Raw genomic sequence first — 18,227 nt, 5'->3', positions numbered from 1 at the left:
AAGAGAAATGTACCATTCGCTCACTGTCTGAGATGGTTTTCTGTTTGTACACGTATTACTAACTTATTTATTTTAAGTTAAATTGTGCTTTGTTGGCATAATGTCTGCTAGAATGTTATAAATGTTTGTAAAAGTAAATAATTAAATTGTTGTGTACAACTATTTGGCTACAACATTTGGTTATTAATTCTTTTTTTTTTTTTTTTTGCAAATCAGCAAAATATGGAGAAAAAAAAAAAAAAGTAGTGTTTGGTATTCGGCCTTCGACACATTGTTTCATTTTGTTTGGCTTCGGCTTCCGCCAAGAATTTTCTTTTTGGTGCACCCCTAGTTAGACCTGCCTGGAAAAAAAACATAAAATTACTGTTTATTTCATTTATATATTTGATTTATTGCTTGTAACATGTTGGTTTGTTCTAATTTATTACTGACAGTTAATTGTTTTTAAATAATGTTTAACTCAACAGGTGCTTCTCAATAAATTAGAATGTCATGGAAAAGTTCAATTATTTCAGTAATTCAACTCAAATTGTGAAACTTGTGTATTAAATAAATTCAGTGCACACAGACTGAAGTAGTTTAAGTCTTTGGTTCTTTTAATAGTGATGCTTTTGGCTCACATTTAACAAAAACCCACCAATTCACTCTCAACAGATTAGAATGTGGTCACATGCCAATCAGCTAATAAACTCAAAACACCTGCAAAGGTTTCCTGAGCTTTCAAAATGGTCTCTCAGTTTGGTACACTAGACAATCATGAGGAAGACTGCTGATCTGACAGTTGTCCAGAAGACAATCATTGACACCCTTCACAAGGAGGGTAAGCCACAAACATTCATTGCCAATGAAGCTGGTTGTTCACAGAGTGCTGTATCCAAGCATGTTAACAGAAAGCTGAGTGGAAGGAAAAAGTGTGGAAGAAAAAGATGAGATGATAACCAACCAAGAGAACCGCAGCCTTATGAGGATTGTCAAGCAAAATCTATTCAAGAACTTGACTGAACTTCACAAGGAATGGACTGAGGCAGGGGTCAAGGCATCAAGAGCCACCACACACAGACAGGTCAAGAGATTTGTTGAACCACACACAACGGTCAGAGGTGTCTTACCTGGGCTAAGGAGAAGAAGAACTGGACTATTGCCATTGGTCTAAAGTCCTCTTTTCAGGTGAGAGCAAGTTTTGTATTTTATTTGGAAACCAAGGTCCTAGAGTCTGGAGGAAGGGTGGATAAGCTCATAGCCAAAGTTGCTTGAAGTCCAGTGTTAACACACTGTTTCCACACTCTGTAATGATTTGGGGTGCAATGTCATCTGCTGGTGTTGGTCCATTGAGTTTTTTGAAAACCACTGCACCCATTTACTAAAAGCACCAAAAGTTGGTTAAATGACCATGGTGTTGGTGTGCTTGACTGGCCAGTAAACTCACCAGACCTGAACCCCAGAGAGAATCTATGGGCTATTTTGTCAAGAGGAAGATGAGAAACAAGAAACTAAACCAAAATGCAGATGAGCTGAAGGCCACTGTCAAAGAAACCTGAGCTTCCAGACCACCTCAGCAGAGCCACAAACTGATCTCCTCCATGCCACGCCGAACTGAGGCAGTCATTAAACCAAAAGCATCACCTACCAAGTATTGAGTACATGTACAGTAAATCAACATACTTTCTAGGACAACAGTTTACTAAAAATGTTTTTTTTTTTGGTCTTATGAAGTATTCTAATTTATTGAATTGGTGGGTTTTTGTTAAATGTGAGCCAAAATCATCACAATTAAAAGAACCAAAGACTTAAACTACTTCAGTCTGTGTGCATTGCATTTATTTAATACATGAGTTTCACAATTGGAGTTGAATTACTGAAATGAACTTTTCTACAACATTCAAATTAATTAAGATGCACCCGTATATTAGCTAGGTTGGAGGTTTTGAGATGATATTCAAAATGTAAGTATATTTCAAGCAAAAGTAAATGAATGCACGAGTCAAAAACAAGCTGTATCTTTAAGTTAGTTATTTATTTACATAAGAGTTAATAGAAGTGTTAAATATGGCATCTTTAAAAACAGTGTGTGCGTGTGTGCGTGCGCGTGTGTGTTTCAGGATTAGTGTGAAGATGTTGGATTATGTATAAACTGATGTAGTCCAAAAGCTGGAAAAAAACAGTTCAGCTTCCCGACCTTGAACATAATCCCCAATCCACACGACTAGACGTCTCTCTGTCTACACACGCAGTCGTCTCTCTCTCAACCACAGGGACTAACTTTCCGAACCAATAATAATTGGTCTCAACTACAAGCTAAACAAAACCATGTACCATATTTTAATACAGGGTCTCTGCATGTTTGTATTAAATGTAAGATAGTTTAAGACTTTTACACACTGAAAAAAAAAAATCATTTATACAACTTAAGAAAATAAGAAATTAGGGTACTGATTCATATCTATATTTTTTTATTTGAGCCAATGAAAAATAAATAACTTGCCCTTAGGGATGAATGAAACTTTTTTTCAGTACACTTTTTTTAAAAGAAAAAGTTTAGATTACAAAAAGGTTTAATTAGAGGTTTTAATACCATAATTAAAAACTGAGTTTGAAATGGACAGTTCAAAAGAATCAGCTCATTACTGAGTCACTGTTTTGTGAACTGAAAACTGTCTGTTTGACAATGCCAAAGAAAGACTTGTTGGCATTTTTTAGAAAATCCACCTTGAAGTTTCCATTTTTTTTCAAGCATAAATGTAAAACTTAAAATCTATTTTACATTTTTTTTTTTTTTTTAAAAAGCAAACAAGTATTATTTTTCTTTGCAAACAAGTCTTATTTTATCCAGTTTTGTTTAATGTATTTTGGGTAACACTTTATTTTAATGTGTCCTTGTCATGTACATTACATGTACTTACTACTTACTATTACAATAACAATTAATTTTCCATAATTACATGAAAGTAACCCTTAGCCAAACTCTACTGCACATGCAGTTCATTAATATTACTCAGTAATTAACATGTACTTAATCAGAATTTTATGTATAATTCCACTGTAACAAGGACACCTTAAAATAAAGCGTAACCATAATTTATTAATTTATTTTACTGAAAATGCAAGACAAAATACTTGTAATAAAAATGACTTTTAGCATGTGAAGATTGTGAACTATCACCCACTGTGACTGAACCTGTGAACACTGGAAATCCATCGTGAAAAATAAGAGACTGAGAGACAGAAAGTGCAATGACTGCGTGTTAATTAACTGTAGAACATATTTGAGTATTTGTGAGCCTGCACTGACCTCACACCGCTCTGTGCTTACACTTGGCCTCTTCTTTTTCTCCTTTCTGTCCCTCTTCCATCTCTCCTGTTGCCATGGACGACACCACCAAGTCAAACAATGTTCCTTTTCTTTGCTGAAACCTGAGCGCTCTGGTCTCTGAGAGAATCTGTGCCGCGCTGTTCACACCTGCCTCAGTTACACAGCTTCCTGTCTGACTTCTGACTTCCTCTCATCCTGAGCGCAAGTGAATTATAGGAATACATTTACTGCTCACTGAAGCCCAGCATGAACTTAATCACAACACTTCAGGTTAAAGAGTGAAAGAAGTAGCTAAACATTTCATATTTGACAAGTGCATCACAATAGAAATGTTAAACGATTGGCAGTAATATCCAGAGATACAAACTGCTCTCAAATCTTACCGGTTTGAATTAAAAATATATATGACCCGTGCTGGCAAAATAAGTGTGAATACGCACTGGTTAATTTTGAGCTACAGACAACAGCAAAAAATAAAGCATTTAAGGTTTTCACAAAAATAAGATCTATAAGCCCTCGTCTAGTAACCCCAAAGCTCCAAATAGTTATTAAACATCTAAAATTATCTTTTTTTATGTTTTCTGAGAGGAGTATCATTTTCTCTGTTGGCTTCTCACATATGAATATATATGAATCATTCACATAAATGTGTGCAATCCTGATAAATATACACATATACTGTATAAACACAAATACAGTATTTAAGAAAATGTGCAGAAGCATGTATTTGAGGACTATGGATGGTGATTTTCAGAGGTGAACAAATTTGGATGAATCAGGCCCAATAAAATATATACAGGTCCTTCTCAAATAATTAGCATAATGTGAAAAAGTTCATTATTTTCCATAATATAATGATAAAAATTAAACTTTCATATATTTTAGATTCATTGCACACCAACTGAAATATTTCAGGGTATTTATTGTTTTAATACTGATGATTTTGGCATACAGCTCATGAAAACCCAAAATTCCTATCTCAAAAAATTAGCATATTTCATCCGACCAATAAAAGAAAAGTGTTTTTATAATACAAAAAAAGTCAACCTTCAAATAATTATGTTCAGTTATGCTTATTCTTTTAGAAGAACCTGTATATTTTTTTTAAGACTCTGATTAAATGGTTAAATTACTTTTATAATTCATTATTCATTGAAATTAATCTCCCTTTTCAGCATCATATAAATCATATGGCCCTAAACATTCCTCACACAAAGTGACTACAGAAGACTAATAGGGATCATCATAAAAATTGCATAAAAGTGTTTTTGATGCATTATTGTGGCGTTTTGGTACCCTTGATCCCGGTCATATTTCACTGTATGGATGATGAACAGAGCAGTCGTGCGTTTGGAACAACACGAGGCTGAGCAAAGCAAGACAGAATGCTTAATGTTTGACCACCGTGCATGTTTTATGTGATGTCCTTAAATTAATACTCATAGTGTACATCTGCTTCACATTTACATTTCAGCTCCAGTCCAGAGAAACACTGCAACACAACACCAGTCTTTCCATGTTATGTCTATATTTCTCTCTTCAGAGTTAATAATTACTGTTCAACTTCTTTAATCTAAAAAAAAAAAAAACCTTTCTTACACATACAAGCTGCGTTTCTTTTCTTATTATTAATTTGCTGTGGGCTATGCACTCCACCCGGTCACTCGCTGTAAGTCCCAAAAAGTATTTGAATGCATTAAATTCACTGTACTTAACAAAATCTCAAACAAAGTTTATTTGGGGGAAAAATTCAAATGTTTCTCAAGATGCTAAATAATGTTTGTAAAATGTTAGTTGCTCATGTTGATTGTTAATGTGATGTGAGAATTTGGAGAACTGACTCATACATTTACTAAAAAATAAGATACGGACGAAAAAAGATCCTGCAGCATTTGAGGGCATATGACACACTCATATCATGTATCATATTATAAGCAATGACATTCAGTGAGACTGAAGAGTAAAATAAAGGTGCTTCTCAATAAATTAGAATGTCGTGGAAAAGTTCATTTATTTCAGTAATTCAACTCAAATTGTGTACTTGTGTATAAAATAAATTCAATGCACACAGACTGAAGTAGTTTAAGTCTCTGGTTCTTTAATTGTGATGATTTTTGCTCACATTTAACAAAAACCCACCAATTCACTCTCAACAGATTAGAAAATGGTGACATGGAGTCAGCTAATAAACTCAAAACACCTGCAAAGGTTTCCTGAGCGTTCAAAATGGTCTCTCAGTTTGGTTCACCAGACTACACAATCATGAGGAAGACTGCTGATCTGACAGTCGTACAGAAGACAATCACTGACACCCTTCACAAGGAGTGTAAGCCACAAACATTCATTACTAAAGAAGCTGGCTGTTCACAGAGTGCTGTATCCAAGCATGTTAACACAAAGTTGAGTGGAAGGAAAAAGTGTGGAAGAAAAAGATGCACAACCAACAGAGAGAACCGCAGCCTTATGAGGACTGTCAAGCAAAATCGATTCAAGAATTTGAGTAAACTTCACAAGAAAATTGAGGCTGGAGTCAAGGCATCAAGAGCCACCACACACAGACATGTTAAGAGATTTGACAACGGTCAGAGGCGTCTTACCTGGGCTAAGGAGAAGAAGAACGGAACTGTAGCCCAGTGCTCCAAAGTCCTCTTTTCAGATGAGAACAAGTTTTGCATGGTCACACTTATTAGAACAATGTATTTCTAAAGCTGCTCAACTTGCTGCCATCAGAGAACAGTGTGTTTTATCTCCTGCAATATAGCAGCTGGAAAAGTGTATTATTTTGACTCTCTAACCATGAACATACAGTAGGTGACATTTCTGCAGGGAGTAATACACTTGTTTCGATTTCTCAGGCCACGGCAGATGTGTGTCACAGAAGCACATGTATTCCCGCGTTAGCGCCACACCTGTGTGTTTGTTCAGACCTTTGTGTAGCTTTGAGGAGAGGCTGCTGAACTTCCTGGAGTGAGCGGAGAGAGCAGGTGCTCTTCATCAACACACACTAATGCTACAAGCCCCGTCCAGGACACCACAGCACACACATGCACATTCAAAGACAGTAAACCGGAAGAACACAACCTTGTGTTGCTAAATATAACAACAAGACCTGTGAAAGATCCTGACTCGCTAAGATAAAGAGAAACTCTCCCAAACTTGTTTACTAGCACTAAAGTCCTATTTTGTCAACATTAGTTACTTGAATTAATTACTTAATTTACTTACTTCTGTTAAAATCGTTAAATGCATTTATTATTATTATCATAATCATCATCATCATCATCATTATTGTTCATCATCTCACAGTTTTTGCCATCCACCTTACAGTTTTCAATTGGAGGACATTAAAATGTGCAAAAAAAAAAAAGACTTATTTCCATAGGTTTAGGGATCCAAGCCAATTCTACAGAGCAAAATACCATAGGAATTTAAGACTTCTTCACATCAAGATGAATCTTTGTTGATGAAAGATGAAAAATGAAAATTCGGTGCAAAGAACATTTGGATTTGAATAGATGTCTGTCTGATGTCTGCATAAGTTTAGAATGACTTATATTTATTAAAATGTTTTACTAATAAACAAATAACTTAGAATGACAAGCATTTGCATGCTATTGCAAGGTTTCTATTTATTTCATTTGTTTAACTGACCTCTTTTCTACTTCACTATGAAAATCCCCACAATGAGAATGGTGTTATCTAAAACTACAGTTTGGAGTTTTGGAGTCTTAAGTGACAGTAAATGGCATACAACCAATTAGTTTCCATTCCTCGTCTCTGCACTCTAATATTTTATAAACACATTTTTTTTTTTCACATTTATTTTGTAAAACTCATTTCAAAATACAGCAGATTTACAGAAAATGCATTGCAAATGCCAGTTGGGTATCCTCTGTATGGTGTAAAAAATATATTTCAGCTATCCTACAGATGAATGACCTGCCCAACTCAGTAGCAGCAAGGACTTGGCCATCTTCAAGAATCGGCTAAAAACACATCTCTTATCTGACCCTCTCTCGCACTCCATTCTAATTCGGTTCTTAAACTTGCCCCTTTTAGACTCGCACTCTATTCATTTACAAACTGCTTGTTTTCATTAAAAAAACACAATTTTTCTCATCTTTTTGTATTATATTTATTTGTTTTTTCTTTTCATTATTATATAATCTAAAAAAAAAAACTGTCTATGTGTACTGTGTTAAGCTAACTGAGACTTATCAAAGCCCTTTTGTTGTTTTTGATTGCTTCCATTGTCTTCATTTGTAAGTTTCTTTGGATAAAAGTGTCTGCTAAATGACTAAATGTAATGTAATGTTGAAGTGTGTGAAATGGAATTTAAAGGGGTCATAATGGGTTATAATGTTGTTGTTTTTTTGTTTAGTTTTTTACGTCGCTCTGGGACACGGCATCACAGTATGGTGAGGGGCGTAACATTTCCATCACACGCTTGAGGCATTCAGCCAATCACAGCGCACTGGGTGCATTTCCCAAAAGAATCGTTAGCCAACTATGGCAGTTAGTTCCACTGAGATCTATTGGTAGCGACAGAACTTGCAACCATAGTTGCTTTTGGGAAATGCTCCCCTGGAGAGCTGGCCAATCAGAGCACACCTTGCTTTTCAGAACGATAAGCTTTGTAAAAATCTATGTGTTTCAGAAATACAGGGCTTAGAGGAGCAACTATAAATGTAAATCATGTGGATAATAATGTGTTTTTTAACCTTAAACTGCAAAAATACATTTCATTACACCAAATACACCAAATAATGTTCTTTTTAGCAACATCATATGACCCCTTAAGAAATTTGAATGGTGTGACTGTACAGAAGTTGGAATCTACATGCTAATACACACTATGGGCAATGCTGATGTTGTTAACATTAATAACTCGAGGATAAAGTAACAATACTAATAATTTGCATGGTTTGATATGAGCTAAGTGACTGTTAGATTTAAATCACCATTGGTAGCGCTGTTTATTATAATGCTTTTTCCTCAGTTGGTCAGAACAAACATGGCAGACTTGTTACTTGTTCAGATGACAATATATGCAGAAAATTCTTATTTGGGTCAAATAGATGCAAGCTAGAATCTGTGATAGCGAAGTAAACATCCACACCAGTGCGGTGATTGACTGCCACACACACACATACTCCTCAAAACATTAGATTCATCCGAGCTGGAGCTGTGCCAATACACAACCCACGCAAGGAAAATAATTCTGCACACAGCTGCAACTGGAGGTTTTCAAACAGAGACGGCCAAAAGAGGCCAAATTTACAAACTGCAGATTTAAAAAAATATATATATATTATATAATATTGTAATAACAATTTAAAACAGTGTCATATTGGGTGAATTTTCACATTGGTCTGAACAAAAAGAGAGGCTCATAGAAAATGAAAATTGATACACTAACCAGTAGGAGGCTCTTTTGGAACAGCAGAAATAAATACAGTACAGTTGTTGAAAATGTAAGAGGAAAGTCCACTGATGAGTTGCCAGTAAAAGCCCTGGACGGCCCCAGCCCAATTAAACCCCTGCATGTGCCCAAAGTCATTTTCATCAGCACTGATTTGAGTTCTCAAACACAAAGGTCCACTAGGTAGTGTGCTGTGCTCACAACAAATACAGCACTCTTTAAAAGCTGTGCATGCTCAACTGAGCACAAACAGCAGAAAATGAAGCACAGTTCAGTCTTTAAGTTAACTTGGCTGTTCTGGGTAGTTTCTTGCTGGGCCAAACAATCACCTCACAATGGTGTTTCAACCTCCCTGAACACCCTAGAAACTGCACAGCAGCATTTTCTTCAGTGAACTTTACTTGTACAATTCCTACTGTACAAATGATTACCCATATTTATATTACTTTTGACACTATTGCTATTTCATTTTATTCATTAAAATTGCCCCAACTGGATTACTGCTTTATTGTCAGGTCGAAAATGTTAAAATGACAATGCATAAAGCATGCTAGTTCAGCGAATGAAAACAGGGAATCAAAGGCAGAGGAGTTGAGAGATTAAACTCCCGTGCACTTCAGCTGCTGCTGTGATTTCAACTGTTACAGACACACCTACACGCTTTCAGACAGAGCATGAGAAACGGACGGACACACAACTGCTACTCTCCAAATATACTGATCTCACCACATTTAAAAATACACCACACCACCAACAAATGTTTCAAGTATCATCACATACTAACCCTATTTGTGGTGTGAGTATTTGAGATGCCTGCACACAGACTACATACTGGAAACACTCTAGTGTTTAGTAAAGCTATGCACTAACCTACCTATGTGTCATTAACGCTGCGCTGTGTCATCACCTGTTGACTTTGTGGAGCTGTCTCCATTTAACTATGGCACTAGAATGAACATCTCAGATGATGGGATCACACGTCGATCGACACTGCTGCTCGAGGAACTGTAAAGGGAGCCAACAGTCTTTACAATCATGACTGTATATGCAAAGCATGGCAAGACTTCATCAGTGAAGAAGAACAGTGACTATCAAAAGTGAATGAAATATTAGACTATACACTAGTCAACATCTGAAGTGGATCAAAACATCGTTGTCTTCAAACCTATAACAAAATGTGTTTTACTTTACCTGTTAGTGCTGTCTTGATTATTTAATGTAAGTTTAAATACATATTTCATAAGTTATGACAGCCAGTGTGTAAATGATTCTATCTCAACAACAAATAGAAACTGTATAATAAAGAAGTTAATTTAAAAACATAAACATTTTTTATTTGAGTGCTAATTATTATAGTTAAAAATAAATAGTAATTTAATTCTGGGCTCTGTTGTTAATTGTAAACTTATAATAATGTACAAAGGCTCCCTGTAGTTTAGAGCATAAACTGAGGTGTATATATATATATATATATATATATATATATATATATATATATATATATATATATATATATATATATATATATATATATATTATTTATTTTTTTTTTATCCCAAAGAAAGTTAAATTGTAATTTAATTTATTTAAAGAAAAAGCTATTTGTTCAGTAAACCATTGTTTTATTAAAAAATAATAATAAATGTTTAGCCGAGTTTTTTCTCCCATGCACCAAACAGTGACGTCAAACCCGAGTCATGTTTGCGTACCGTTACACCCCTTCCTAAAACAGTACACACCACAGTATACACAGTCTTACAGAAAACTGATTCAAAACCTTTCTTTGTCCAGTCTCAGGTTTCTAGATGAAGCCTTCTATGACAAACCGGCAGATGAGATTAAAATAACAGACATAATACACAGTTAATCATTAGTAATTCCTGGGATATTTCACTTAATCCTATCAGCTCTTTGTACATATTTGCCAGAGGCATAACAAGCGGCAGTAATACAGTTTGACAGGCATAGCAACAGTAACTAAGGGACAGGGTTAGTGGACTGGCCAATCGCAAACCACAGTTTACTCACTATGAGTTATTATGACCTTCTGTGGGCAGAACATAAACTGATACGGTCAACCTGGCTCTGCCTAAAGCACAACAGAGCGGTTTTATTGTTAAGGGTAAAGTAGCAGAAACTGCCCAGTTATATCAAAGTCAGAAAGAAGGCAGAAACTATGTTTAAAAAGTAAAGTATGACTGTTTTTGCTGAAATCTTGAGTCATGATAAACTGCTAAAAAGGTGCAGAATGTGGCCTTTTGTAGATGATGAGACATCTGACAGAAGTCGGTGATCAAGGGAGTTATTTCACTCTGCTGAACAAAGAGGCTCTCTTTCACACACTCGGTCTCTCCGTCTCTCTTCCTCGACGGGACAGGCTCAGGTTACCGTCAGCCCCTGTCCTGCCTCCTCCCTCTCTGGCACACGGGACTTCCTCGACGGAGGCTGGATGAAACAAAACTCAAGTTGCCAGACTTCTGGACACTGCACGAGTTCAGCCGATCAGAGTGGAGATTGTGACTGTCGCTTGGGACTTTTTGTGTGCAATATGCATCAAACCATCTGTAAACTATATAGGGCTGCCGATGTGTCTTAACCGTGTGTGACTATAATTTGAGCTCTCTCATGAATATTAATGAGTTTCATTAATGTCCTAACCAGCTGCTGCTGTAACAAGAGTTCTGTCCGTTGTGTGCTGGCTGGCTCCGCCTCCAGTGAAACATCATTGGTGCAAAATTTGGCAAACTTGGCTGTAATTGTTGGGCCCTATGAAATCTTTACTTAACTTATTTGTATTTTAGTTTTAGCAATTAAAATTTTTCTCCAAGTTAGAATTTCTCAAAAATTCTGTTTTTTCCCTTTCTCTTATTTTAATGTTTCTCATGTTTTTTCATGTTTTAATGGTTAAATAAAAAATGTAGTAAAACAAAAAGCAGGTATAAGTGATTTAAATTAATTAGAAAATTTAGCAACAATTTGTGAGTTTCCCAAATTCTGTTTTATTGTACTTTTTTCTTGATTTAATTGTAATGGTTTAAATTTTAACTAAAAAAGCATGTCTGACTGAATTCATAAAAAGTAATGATTTTCATATTCTATTATTCTTTTTTAAAATATAATTCCATTTTTATTTCAAATAATTGTATTTTGTCAGATGTTTCGTTGTCCGTTTGTATTTTTCTGGGTTTAATGACTACAAAATGGATTATAAAAACATTTTCAAGTGCAACATTACATATAAAACATGGACACTTTAATCAATCTTTTTAAAATTTTAAATGTTAAATACTGGTAAATAAATTTTGCATTTTAAAATTCACAGACACTAGTCTAAACTGTGATTTGGGAGTACAGTGCCACTTTTGATTTAGCCAAAATGACACATTCTGTGAAATACCACATTATACTGTAAATGACATTTGTATGATTGGATTCATGGATTCAACTGTGATTGTGTCTGGTAGTATAGCAGTTACACTTTCAGTGTTCACAGGAAATCACTGGTTAAAGCTCATTGCACAAGAGTGCGAAATTTTGTCTGTCATAATAAAATTGGAACAAGTTTTAATTCGCTGTCGCATCTGTAGCAAGCACTTGTCATCTTTGGGTGAACAAACCCATTAGAGATACCACAAGCTGCTGATAACTCACAAACCTGGAAGTTACACCACTGAACAATAACAAAAATGATCCTGGTCCTATGTGATATGACTTTGTAATAAATCCAAACAAGTTTAACTTTATGTGTTAAAAAGAAACATTGTGCAACTTTTTGAGATTTGGTTATTGTGCGATTTCTGCCAGTACATTGCTTTCTGCAACCAGATATAATAGTCCCAGAAGTTATGGAAGTTGACAGTGTACAACAAGAAATGCGTTAGAAACATTATGTTAGATGGTTATTGTTTACATCCTTCAAAATGGTCTATGACCTGTGTGCTGAAAGTAATCAATCAGACCAATTACACTGCTGCACAGTTATCTTACGTCAAAGCAGCAGCTACACACAGAGTTACGTTCTCCCAAAACAACTATAAATCCCTCATAGCTGATTTCTGTCCTGTTTAATGACAATCATCACATACTACACTCAACTACTCATTCCAGTTACAACAAATGCCTTGTAAACTACAACCGGAGGATGAAATCTCTTTCACTCTGACGTAGGAACCAGACACATCTTCTGTTTCCCATCTCAAATACACCAGAGATGCAGCTTGCCAGGTCTTTATCATGTTTCATTTATTCAACTTCACCAAACCCGTTCATAAAAGACTTGGACCTGTCATGTGGGAACTGTCTGAATCCCCAATTATGAACCCACATCCACAGCAACAATGCAACAACTCTTCAGCTCAACATGTTAAGACCGAGATGAAACACAATGGTGGAAAAATACCTGCCTCGAGCCAGGACAAGACCTGTTTACACAGCTACACTCCTTCATTTCACAATCTCAGAGGAATAATGCAGGGAGCAAAAGAGAGTAAGTGTGAGGTGGGTCCTATGAAGATTGAGACATTATCACTAGTCATGCATCAGTGACTTTAGCATACTAGCATGCTACACAGACATCTAGACGGTCCACAGTGAATGTTATGCAGTTGAAAACGAGGCTGTGAGAAACAGACATATGGCAAGCACTGGATAAAGCTTATATATCAGGATTGCTAGCGACCCATGCAAGGGATATATTAGTGTACCTATATTTTTTTCCTGTGCAACACAAATTAAATATCTGATGACTCAATAAGTGCAATGCACCTTTCTTCCTCAATGTTTGTTACTCGATGTGATGTTTCATTCATAATTACCACAGGCATAAAATAAAAGAATATCCTAAAATCTGTAAAAACTGAACCACAGTTCTTGTGTGCAATGAAAGATTTGTATCAGTCATTTAATGGTGGACGACGTGGTTAATAAGCTGCCAGTGATCAAAACACTGATTTTGAAGACGTTGAAAATAATACTTTTGAAAATATGCTTGAAATTACAAATATGAGCAAGACGCTGAATCATCTGCTCGAACTGAGCCCCCGTCCAATATCAAAAGGTAACAAAATTAAGCTTAAATTTTATTCTTTTGGGATTGTGATTTAAAATAGCAGGAAAATTTAACACTATTGCCGCAGTTAGAGATCCATCTTTGTTAGATATATTGATCCAACTCTATTTCACGGCCAATTTGTATGTATTTTACGAGGTGGCTAATTCATACAAATTTGTACGACCTCAATTGTATGATTTTGTATGATTTGTCTAGTGAAGGGTAGTTTTAGGGGCAAGGTTAGGGGTAGGTCGTTTACGCAATTTCATACAAATTGTGAGGGGGGGGGGGGGGGGGGGCTTGTAAAATACATACGATTTAGCAAAAAACTTACAAAGTGAGGTAATACAAATTTGTATGAATTAGCCACCTCATAAGAATATGTATGAATTGCCATGAGATTGGGTTTACAGGTCCAGGTTGCTAAAGACATGTAATACATTCATGCATGTAAGGTTTAAATATGGTGCTGCTACCCTGATTAAAGGTCTACGGTGGGATCTTTTGCTGGTTTGGTTTAAGGAGATGCTACAAGCCCACGACATTCCACAGCCTATGGTTGTAAAACTGCCAAAATTTTAATTTCCCCCAAAAATGGGATAACTTGCACAGATAAGAATGGGTTGGTCATATATATGCCACAACACCTTAAAAAACACAAGGAAATCACCCAGAAACACCCTATTAACTGCAGTGGGAAAACCCCTCAGAACCCCTTAGCATTGTACAGATTGTTTTTGCACAAGAAGCACCACTTTTTGTTTTTTTAAGTTAAAATCTCATGGATCGTGAACATGTAGACTACACATGAAGAGAGAGATCAAAATGAAGATTGCTCACAAGGAAATGTGTTTTGTAGGAGCGGATCTGTGCCAGCATACTTTTCTGTTCTATTTACCATCCGCATTTCATGTCAGCCCTCTGTCCCTCAGTGAATCGCAATGTCAACAATATTTCTAAAAATATTCCCCCTTTTCAACCCCCAAACAAATGTTCTGCAACCACCCAACTGTTGAAGAGAGCTTTGCCCCCGGGCCTCACCGAGAGCTTCAAATGTCCCCAAATCATCTCCTTCTAAAGCCACAGTGATGTGTCTGAGCGCTCTTAAACCGTTAATTAAGTGCTTTTCTAATAATTAAATTAAAAAAAAAGCAGATTTTGCTTTCCAAACCACAGACATGTGAAATGAGACACAGAAGTGAAATGCTGAATTTTCAGAAAATGAAAATGTGTGTATATATATTTTTTGATTATATAGTATATATCATATATATATATTTTTTTTATTTTTGACATTGCTTACCCGTATGGGCTCAGTGGAGAATCTGATTTTCCTTCTTGGAGGCCCTTCCTCATCCTCAGACAAACCAGGAGCTTCATCATACTCCTCATAGACCTCATCTTCATCCTCCTCATCCTGCTGGTCCTGACCCGGTTCCTTATCATCCACAAACGCTGCGTTCTCAAAACTATAAAACACCGGAGACGTTTTCCCGCATTCATCTGGATCTTCCTGCTCACTCTCCTCCTCGTCATCATCTTCATGACAGCTATTCCTCTTTTGGATGATCTCCTCCTCCTCCTCTTCTTCTTCTTCTTCTTCTTGATTTGGTTCCTCTTTCTTCAGCTCTGTAGACACACACGCATCCTTCTCCAGCTGTTTGTCCTCTGTATGGTTTTGAGGTGATGACACCTGCAGAGAGGCAGTCACATCTTTTCGCTGCGCCTCCAATTTAAGTTCTCTTTGCAGTTTCACCTCCTCCAAAAGCTCTTCATCGTTCTCCTCGCTTTCTGAAGACTCGTTCTGGACCACTACGAGCTCGGCCCGTACCACCCCTGCACCAGCAGGGTCCAGACTCTGTGCGACCTGTTCTTTATAGATGTCCCTAGACGGACTGCGAATTATGTGGTTTGGGCTTTTTGGTTCCTCCGGACTCCATGGCCGTTTATATGTGCCGCTGGCAGAGGGTGAAGCTTTGAGATCTTTCGCAGGAGTACTACTACATTGAGGAGCTTCATTTATCGTGGAGTCTTTCACCCAGTGGTTTCCTGTTGACGGGCTTTGAGCATTGGGAGAAAGAGGCTCGCCGGGGCTCCTGCTGGTCGGAGAGGTGGGTTTGTATGAAATCGGGCTGATGGACTTGAACGGAGGGCTGCTGGAGTTGGTTTTAGGCGAGAGTTTGTCAGAGTTTGGGGACGCAGGTTTGTGTTCTGGATCAGCAGCAGGGGAGCTGGGTTTCTGGAAACTCCCTCGAGGTGATGGCAGCGAGCGCTCAGTAGGGCTGCTCAGTTTCTCAGGACTTTGCATTGAATCTTCTTTATTGCCGTCCACAGTGAAGTTCTCCAACCGCTTGGAAACAGGCCCGGAGTTAAGTGACAGTCTACTGACCTGTTTCGAGTCCTCAGTTTCCCTCCTTTCCTCTGGAGCACTCCTCGTGGGTGACGTCGGGCTTTTGATGACACTACTGTTGTTATTCTCAGAAGACCCAAAGGACCTCCGGGCCCCACGCCCCTCCTCAGGAACCTTCCCCTGGGACAGGCGCGTAGAAACCCTGCCGGGCCCCGGCTTGTCTGCGGCAGGCTGCTCTTTTATCCCTCTCTCAAATAGCTTTCTGGTAACTGAAAACTTTTCCGCCAGGGCGGCTTTATCTATCTCCACTTCCTCTCCCTTTGGGGTTCTCTCTGTGTTTTGCGGTTCTTGGTTGTTGGCGCTACTGAGGCAGGTTTTGTGAGTGCTGACTGGGAACTTGGACACTGGGGATACAGGAGAAGATGCATCTGTTTTGTAAGCCGGTTCCTGACTCTCCGGTGGTTGCTGACCATCCATTTGCAGGAAAATGTTCTTTATTTTGCTCACCCGGTTGCCAAACGGCCTCCCTCTGGTGTCCTCCCGGAGGTCGCTGGCTCCATTAGCATAAGACTTGTCCTCGCTGTCGGATTTGGTCCCATCAAAAGAGCACTTAATGGCGTGGAAGTCCGACTTGTAGGCATTTCTGTGCGGGGACGCGCTGCGCAGGGTGCGCTCGCCCTTGCTCTCTGCTTTGATCATTCTCAATGACTTTCAAAGTGTTCCACGTTAAAACTGTATTTTAGGTCCGTGGTCCTGTATCCTGTATCCTCAAACGGACAATGGCATGCGCCCTTCAGAGTCACTCTGATACATTGTATCGAAAACCCCCGCGCTCATCTGAAAAGAACAGAAACAATGTAACATTCCAAACTGAATTTGGAAATTTGAAAAGCGATTTGAAAGCACAAGCATGTAAAGCGTTGATCTCGGCGCTCTTTTGTTAGCAGACATCATCTACACACTGACTCATCCCCTTGATCAAAGAAACTTTGTCAACTCGGATCAAAACTTTCCTACAGTGATTTGCAGGCAGATCCATTGGTCTCATATTAATTCAGGGGTCAATATCTGACAGATCCTCTGCACTTTAAGATAGTGTTTAAAAACTCGAAACTAGATTAAATAATGTTCTTCCAATGATCAAGAACTACCGCGATCCGTGTTAAACCTGCCCACTAAAGCTGCTCCAGTGGGACTCTCTGCGGAACAATAGCTCAGTAAGTTCAACAAATGATCCAGTTTCGGAACTCGAGTTACAAACAAGTACAGCTTCTGCAACAATCAAGTCATCCACTTCTCTTACCTCCACGGATATCTCACTATCCACGGGCGCCGGTTCTTCTGCTCTGGGTAATTTAGATCCCCAAGCATGTCATTTGTTTCACCGCCATGGTTCTCCAACGAACTGCTGTCCGATTCGAGAATGAATCGTTCGTTTGAGTCAGTTCGTTTAACCGATTCTTTTTAAATAATTCACGTAGCGTTCGTAAAACCCTCAGTGAGGGAGAACCTTCTTGTATGAGAGTGAAACTTTATTGAAACAAATAAACAAGCCACATTTTATTGAGCAGGTATAGAAAAAAATGAATAGAAAGGCAAACCAAATGACAAAATCAAACTGGAACACATAAATACGAAATAAATAACTACAATATAACTTATTCTGGGTATTTATTCATTTATTTATTTATTTTGTTTGTTTGTATTTTTAGTTATTTACTTTGTTTTTGAGGATAAACATGAGACTCTGTAAAACTCTGTAAAGTTTATGCCTTTCTGGATTTTTTATTTAATCAAATTATTATTTAAGATGTGCTTCTGGCAATACTCATAAGTGCATACTGGTGAATCGTTTTATTAGCTGTCTGAAATGAACAGTCCAAACGAATCGATTCGGCAAAAGAATCGAACTTCCCTACGCAACTCCAGTGTCTCTGTTCCCTTTTCAACCACACACACACACACACACACACACACACACACACACACACAAACACACACACACACACTTTAGACATGCTCTAACTGGCATTCCAGGGCTGCTATCAAACCCAACCCCCTTCCCCGACTGTGAATTTGCTGGTTCTACTATGAG

At 37.6% G+C, this 18,227-nt stretch overlaps 1 protein-coding gene across 4 annotated transcripts in view; it reads right to left on the bottom strand.

Moving 5' to 3' along the window:
- LOC127965393 (neurabin-1) overlaps positions 1–17,554 on the bottom strand; it is a 34,770-nt gene extending 17,216 nt beyond the window's left edge. For all 4 annotated transcript variants that reach the window (XM_052566201.1, XM_052566203.1, XM_052566204.1 and 1 more), the window contains exons 1-2: positions 17,436–17,554; positions 15,086–16,969 (exon numbers count right to left, since the gene is read on the bottom strand). In XM_052566201.1, the coding sequence (XP_052422161.1) occupies positions 15,086–16,831 (1,746 nt within the window). In that variant the 5' untranslated portion in view covers positions 16,832–16,969; positions 17,436–17,554. The remainder of the gene's footprint in view (positions 1–15,085; positions 16,970–17,435) is intronic.
- Between the last annotated feature and the right edge of the window lie 673 nt (positions 17,555–18,227).

The sequence above is a fragment of the Carassius gibelio genome, chromosome B9, assembly GCF_023724105.1.
Source record: "Carassius gibelio isolate Cgi1373 ecotype wild population from Czech Republic chromosome B9, carGib1.2-hapl.c, whole genome shotgun sequence".
NCBI lineage: Eukaryota > Metazoa > Chordata > Actinopteri > Cypriniformes > Cyprinidae > Carassius > Carassius gibelio.
Note: the sequence above shows the minus strand (reverse complement) of the source record. Positions and strands in the feature narration are given on the sequence as shown.